The sequence below is a fragment of the Oncorhynchus mykiss genome, chromosome 10 (assembly GCF_057628025.1).
Source record: "Oncorhynchus mykiss isolate SJ-2025 chromosome 10, ASM5762802v1, whole genome shotgun sequence".
NCBI lineage: Eukaryota > Metazoa > Chordata > Actinopteri > Salmoniformes > Salmonidae > Oncorhynchus > Oncorhynchus mykiss.
Window position 1 is genome coordinate 80,439,384 of NC_143031.1, and position 7,664 is coordinate 80,447,047.

At 49.2% G+C, this 7,664-nt stretch overlaps 1 protein-coding gene across 2 annotated transcripts; it reads left to right on the forward strand.

Moving 5' to 3' along the window:
• Nucleotides 1–237: 237 nt before the first annotated feature.
• On the forward strand, nt 238–915 carry LOC110497256 (thymosin beta-b). Of its 2 annotated transcripts, none has more exons than XM_090188067.1 (3): nt 238–297; nt 454–567; nt 757–915. In XM_090188067.1, the coding sequence occupies exons 2-3, from the start codon at nt 468–470 to the stop codon at nt 786–788; spliced, it is 132 nt and encodes a 43-aa protein (XP_090044193.1). In that variant the 5' UTR covers nt 238–297; nt 454–467; the 3' UTR covers nt 789–915. The 2 variants fall into 2 exon arrangements, with proteins under 2 accessions (XP_090044193.1, XP_090044194.1); XM_090188068.1 differs by having other exon boundaries at nt 267–340.
• Nucleotides 916–7,664: the final 6,749 nt, after the last annotated feature.

Sequence of the window (7,664 nt, forward strand, 5' to 3'; positions counted from 1 at the left end):
AAATGTGCCATGGTTTTTACAATAAATTACAGGTGACAGAACAGTTTGTTCTGTTAATTCAAAATCCTACAGTTGGGTGCTCACTTCATTCAGGGTTCCACAGTATTACGTAATTATGCTAATTGGATGTTAAACAGGTGAATGAACAGGTGCCACCACTTAGAAAATTAGAAGGCCCCTCCTGTTAGTAATCAGCGTTCCTTTCCATTCTCATAAATAGATTCCGGAAATGAAGGCGTTCATTCCTTCCTTATTTACAAACCATTTTGTGTGGTGCAGTACCTGTGGAGGTTTAAGGTAGGCCTGTGCTTCAATAGCTTATGTTTTAGACTGTCAGCAGGTGAATAACTTCAGTAAAATGTTTGCCTAGTAGTATTACTCAACATCAAGTCTGGGAACTTTATCATTTTGGCATGTCATTGTCTGTTTATGTAACACCATCTGTTTCATTAGAACCCAAATCAACAATGGCAGACAAACCAGATGTGAGTGAGATCGCTCAGTTTGACATGACTAAACTGAAGAAGACTGAGACTGAGGAAAAGAACACTCTACCTACCAAAGAGGGTAAATACAATGCCTTAGTAGCCACTGGTTTTATTATGAAACCTGATGGCAACTAGAACTACTAGACCTTGAATTAAGGCACTCTGATGGGTACGCCAACTTGAATTTCGGTGGATAACTTTGTCACGTTAGCATCGATGTCACAATTCTCTATTGCTCTCCGTTTAAAGCTGTTCTTCTCACCTACAGTCATTGACCAGGAGAAGCAGGTGGAATCCTAAAATGGCTGCTGTCATTACTCACAAGCTACATCCCAGAGGGACGGTTTCTCAAACCTGAACTCTACATTCTGGAATGGATCCTCATGGCTGCCTAAGTCACTGACTCAATAAAAGCCATGAAGACTAATCAATGTGTTGCTGGCATTTGTTCAATTGATCTTGACTGACCTTGTTTTCATATTAAGGGATTTCTACTAGGCTGTTTACACAGGCAGTCTGTGTAAACCAATTGGTCTATTTACTAATCAGGTCTCTTGCTAATTGTTCTTACAATATTTATTTAGCCAGCCTGTGTGACTGCGGTATTCATCTGATTTGTCTATTTCCCTCCATGGATTAGTGTAGTGTTCCATTTGACCCTTATATAATTGCTGTCTAAGTGACATTACGATATACACTAACTAAGAGACAGGCTTTGTTTCTCAGGTTACAGTCCCTCCCTGACAAGGGAACACGGATCCAGTTAAGAATGACGTTGTTTTAATTCAACCTTTTATTCACTGTACTGAACAACCCCCCCCCCCCCCCCCCTTGGGGATTTACAATATAACCTTGCAATAGGATGGCCAGCCTTGCATGACGTCTGTCTTAGACCACATGCACGGTGTGAGAGGGAGAAATGGATGTAGTTAATATTGGGTTATCATTAGCAAGGTCCCTAAGAAAAAGCTTGCATTATAATTGAAAATGTGACGTTGCCAAAACTTTGCCGCTACATTAGAACCAAGGAAATCTAATAGCTGTAAGCGTTCTAGGATATCACTTTATACTGAACGAAAAATAGAAATGCAAAAATTGTTAGTTCATATTTGGAAATCAGCCAATGGAAATTCATTAGGCCCTAATCTATGGATGTCACTCAACGGCAGGGCTGCAGTAATAGGTGGGCCTGGGAGGGCAGCCAATCAATTCGTTTTTACCCCCCCCACCCCTCTGATTCCACAGGTGAAGAAGCTGAGTGTGGCGGTCCTGGGTTGGCATGGTTACATCTGTTCTGTGGTTGTGGCCGGTTGAACGCACTTCCCCTATTCTCTATGATGGCGGCAGTTTATGGAGAAATTAAGTTCTCATTACAACAGAGCTGGTGGGCTTCCCTGCAGTCAGCATGCAGCCACCTGACAGAATACTCATTACAACAGCGCTGGTGGGCTTCCCTGCAGTCAGCATGCAGCCACCTGACAGAATACTCATTACAACAGAGCTGGTGGGCTTCCCTGCAGTCAGCATGCAGCCACCTGACAGAATACTCATTACAACAGAGCTGGTGGGCTTCCCTGCAGTCAGCATGCAGCCACCTGACAGAATACTCATTACAACAGCGCTGGTGGGCTTCCCTGCAGTCAGCATGCAGCCACCTGACAGAATACTCATTACAACAGAGCTGGTGGGCTTCCCTGCAGTCAGCATGCAGCCACCTGACAGAATACTCATTACAACAGAGCTGGTGGGCTTCCCTGCAGTCAGCATGCAGCCACCTGACAGAATACTCATTACAACAGAGCTGGTGGGCTTCCCTGCAGTCAGCATGCAGCCACCTGACAGAATACTCATTACAACAGAGCTGGTGGGCTTCCCTGCAGTCAGCATGCAGCCACCTGACAGAATACTCATTACAACAGGGCTGGTGGGCTTCCCTGCAGTCAGCATGCAGCCACCTGACAGAATACTCATTACAACAGAGCTGGTGGGCTTCCCTGCAGTCAGCATGCAGCCACCTGACAGAATACTCATTACAACAGAGCTGGTGGGCTTCCCTGCAGTCAGCATGCAGCCACCTGACAGAATACTCATTACAACAGCGCTGGTGGGCTTCCCTGCAGTCAGCATGCAGCCACCTGACAGAATACTCATTACAACAGAGCTGGTGGGCTTCCCTGCAGTCAGCATGCAGCCACCTGACAGAATACTCATTACAACAGCGCTGGTGGGCTTCCCTGCAGTCAGCATGCAGCCACCTGACAGAATACTCATTACAACAGAGCTGGTGGGCTTCCCTGCAGTCAGCATGCAGCCACCTGACAGAATACTCATTACAACAGAGCTGGTGGGCTTCCCTGCAGTCAGCATGCAGCCACCTGACAGAATACTCATTACAACAGAGCTGGTGGGCTTCCCTGCAGTCAGCATGCAGCCACCTGACAGAATACTCATTACAACAGAGCTGGTGGGCTTCCCTGCAGTCAGCATGCAGCCACCTGACAGAATACTCATTACAACAGAGCTGGTGGGCTTCCCTGCAGCCACCTGACAGAATACTCATTACAACAGCGCTGGTGGGCTTCCCTGCAGTCAGCATGCAGCCACCTGACAGAATACTCATTACAACAGCGCTGGTGGGCTTCCCTGCAGTCAGCATGCAGCCGCCTGACAGAATACTCATTACAACAGCGCTGGTGGGCTTCCCTGCAGTCAGCATGCAGCCACCTGACAGAATACTCATTACAACAGAGCTGGTGGGCTTCCCTGCAGTCAGCATGCAGCCACCTGACAGAATACTCATTACAACAGAGCTGGTGGGCTTCCCTGTAGTCAGCATGCAGCCACCTGACAGAATACTCATTACAACAGAGCTGGTGGGCTTCCCTGCAGTCAGCATGCAGCCACCTGACAGAATACTCATTACAACAGAGCTGGTGGGCTTCCCTGCAGTCAGCATGCAGCCACCTGACATAATACTCATTACAACAGAGCTGGTGGGCTTCCCTGCAGTCAGCATGCAGCCGCCTGACAGAATACTCATTACAACAGAGCTGGTGGGCTTCCCTGCAGTCAGCATGCAGCCGCCTGACAGAATACTCATTACAACAGAGCTGGTGGGCTTCCCTGCAGTCAGCATGCAGCCGCCTGACAGAATACTCATTACAACAGAGCTGGTGGGCTTCCCTGCAGTCAGCATGCAGCCGCCTGACAGAATACTCATTACAACAGAGCTGGTGGGCTTCCCTGCAGTCAGCATGCAGCCGCCTGACAGAATACTCATTACAACAGAGCTGGTGGGCTTCCCTGCAGTCAGCATGCAGCCGCCTGACAGAATACTCATTACAACAGAGCTGGTGGGCTTCCCTGCAGTCAGCATGCAGCCACCTGACAGAATACTCATTACAACAGAGCTGGTGGGCTTCCCTGCAGTCAGCATGCAGCCACCTGACAGAATACTCATTACAACAGAGCTGGTGGGCTTCCCTGCAGTCAGCATGCAGCCACCTGACAGAATACTCATTACAACAGAGCTGGTGGGCTTCCCTGCAGTCAGCATGCAGCCACCTGACAGAATACTCATTACAACAGAGCTGGTGGGCTTCCCTGCAGTCAGCATGCAGCCGCCTGACAGAATACTCATTACAACAGAGCTGGTGGGCTTCCCTGCAGTCAGCATGCAGCCACCTGACAGAATACTCATTACAACAGAGCTGGTGGGCTTCCCTGCAGTCAGCATGCAGCCACCTGACAGAATACTCATTACAACAGAGCTGGTGGGCTTCCCTGCAGCCACCTGACAGAATACTCATTACAACAGCGCTGGTGGGCTTCCCTGCAGTCAGCATGCAGCCACCTGACAGAATACTCATTACAACAGCGCTGGTGGGCTTCCCTGCAGTCAGCATGCAGCCGCCTGACAGAATACTCATTACAACAGCGCTGGTGGGCTTCCCTGCAGTCAGCATGCAGCCACCTGACAGAATACTCATTACAACAGAGCTGGTGGGCTTCCCTGCAGTCAGCATGCAGCCACCTGACAGAATACTCATTACAACAGAGCTGGTGGGCTTCCCTGCAGTCAGCATGCAGCCACCTGACAGAATACTCATTACAACAGAGCTGGTGGGCTTCCCTGCAGCCACCTGACAGAATACTCATTACAACAGCGCTGGTGGGCTTCCCTGCAGTCAGCATGCAGCCACCTGACAGAATACTCATTACAACAGAGCTGGTGGCCTTCCCTGCAGTCAGCATGCAGCCACCTGACAGAATACTCATTACAACAGCGCTGGTGGGCTTCCCTGCAGTCAGCATGCAGCCACCTGACAGAATACTCATTACAACAGAGCTGGTGGGCTTCCCTGCAGTCAGCATGCAGCCACCTGACAGAATACTCATTACAACAGAGCTGGTGGGCTTCCCTGCAGTCAGCATGCAGCCACCTGACAGAATACTCATTACAACAGAGCTGGTGGGCTTCCCTGCAGTCAGCATGCAGCCACCTGACAGAATACTCATTACAACAGAGCTGGTGGGCTTCCCTGCAGTCAGCATGCAGCCACCTGACAGAATACTCATTACAACAGAGCTGGTGGGCTTCCCTGCAGTCAGCATGCAGCCACCTGACAGAATACTCATTACAACAGAGCTGGTGGGCTTCCCTGCAGCCACCTGACAGAATACTCATTACAACAGCGCTGGTGGGCTTCCCTGCAGTCAGCATGCAGCCACCTGACAGAATACTCATTACAACAGAGCTGGTGGCCTTCCCTGCAGTCAGCATGCAGCCACCTGACAGAATACTCATTACAACAGCGCTGGTGGGCTTCCCTGCAGTCAGCATGCAGCCACCTGACAGAATACTCATTACAACAGAGCTGGTGGGCTTCCCTGCAGTCAGCATGCAGCCACCTGACAGAATACTCATTACAACAGAGCTGGTGGGCTTCCCTGCAGTCAGCATGCAGCCACCTGACAGAATACTCATTACAACAGAGCTGGTGGGCTTCCCTGCAGTCAGCATGCAGCCACCTGACAGAATACTCATTACAACAGAGCTAGTGGGCTTCCCTGCAGTCAGCATGCAGCCGCCTGACAGAATACTCATTACAACAGAGCTGGTGGGCTTCCCTGCAGTCAGCATGCAGCCACCTGACAGAATACTCATTACAACAGAGCTGGTGGGCTTCCCTGCAGTCAGCATGCAGCCACCTGACAGAATACTCATTACAACAGAGCTGGTGGGCTTCCCTGCAGTCAGCATGCAGCCACCTGACAGAATACTCATTACAACAGAGCTGGTGGGCTTCCCTGCAGTCAGCATGCAGCCACCTGACAGAATACTCATTACAACAGAGCTGGTGGGCTTCCCTGCAGTCAGCATGCAGCTCCCTCAACTTGAGACATCTGTGGCATGTGTTGTGACAGAACTGTACATTTTAAAGTGGCCTTTTAGTGTCCCCAGAACAAGGTGCACCTGTGTAATGAGTATTCTGTTTAACCAGATTCTTGATATGCCACACCGGTCAGGTGGCTGGATTATTTTAGCCAAGGCTAAATGCTCACTAACGGGGATTTTAAATTTGTGCACAATTTAAGTTAAGCTTTTTGTACGTATGGAACATTTCTGGGATTTAGTTTTATTTCAGCTCATGAAACACGGGACCATCACTTTACATGTGTTTATATTTTTGTTCATTGTATGTTCCCGTGAGGCAACTTCTGGTTTGGAGTAGCTCAAGCTGGAAATGGGGATGATTCTCAATCACATCTCAAGTTACATTTCTATCTACAGCTCTCCAGTCTTCCCCCACTGATGAAAGCCTCCATACTGCTGCACAGAATACTACCGCTGCTTTTGAATTCAACTACATTTGGTAACTAAGTACATAACATAACTGGGTTGTGTTCATTAGGACACGAAATGGGATAGGGTTTTGCAACACACAATGAAAACTAGTCCAGGTAGTCCTTCCCTGTTTCAGTCCGTTTGGTGCCTAATGAACACGACCCCTGGAGGTACAACATAAACACCTTTCACACATTCTAGTTCAAAATCTGAGGTGTTTTTATTCTGTTGCAAACCGAATGTGTTGCAACCAAAAATAGTTTCTATTGGACAAATTCCGGTAAGTCCCTCCCCTTTTCATTTGCTTCCATTTTAAGAAGCCTTTTGCAACAGAACTGTTCTTTCCAACTCTTTGGCTACATGTTGCTCTTTGATAAAGCAGTATATCATATATACGTCATAATATCTAAAGCGAAGACTGTACAGTACAAGAGTATATTACAAATCACAATTCACACGTATAAAAAGAGGCCTGGTCGTCCGTCCGCAGGGTCCTCAGTGCTGCATCAGTTCTGTTCAGGTATAAAAAGAGGCCTGGTCGTCCGTCCGCAGGGTCCTCAGTGCTGCATCAGTTCTGTTCAGGTATAAAAAGAGGCCTGGTCGTCCGTCCGCAGGGTCCTCAGTGCTGCATCAGTTCTGTTCAGGTATAAAAAGAGGCCTGGTCGTCCGTCCGCAGGGTCCTCAGTGCTGCATCAGTTCTGTTCAGGTATAAAAAGAGGCCTGGTCGTCCGTCCGCAGGGTCCTCAGTGCTGCATCAGTTCTGTTCAGGTATAAAAAGAGGCCTGGTCGTCCGTCCGCAGGGTCCTCAGTGCTGCATCAGTTCTGTTCAGGTATAAAAAGAGGCCTGCTCGTCCGTCCGCAGGGTCCTCAGTGCTGCATCAGTTCTGTTCAGGTATAAAAAGAGGCCTGGTCGTCCGTCCGCAGGGTCCTCAGTGCTGCATCAGTTCTGTTCAGGTATAAAAAGAGGCCTGGTCGTCCGTCCGCAGGGTCCTCAGTGCTGCATCAGTTCTGTTCAGGTATAAAAAGAGGCCTGGTCGTCCGTCCGCAGGGTCCTCAGTGCTGCATCAGTTCTGTTCATGTATTAAAAGAGGCCTGGTCGTCCGTCCGCAGGGTCCTCAGTGCTGCATCAGTTCTGTTCATGTATTAAAAGAGGCCTGGTCGTCCGTCCGCAGGGTCCTCAGTGCTGCATCAGTTCTGTTCAGGTATAAAAAGAGGCCTGGTCGTCCGTCCGCAGGGTCCTCAGTGCTGCATCAGTTCTGTTCATGTATTAAAAGAGGCCCGGTCGTCCGTCCGCAGGGTCCTCAGTGCTGCATCAGTTCTGTTCATGT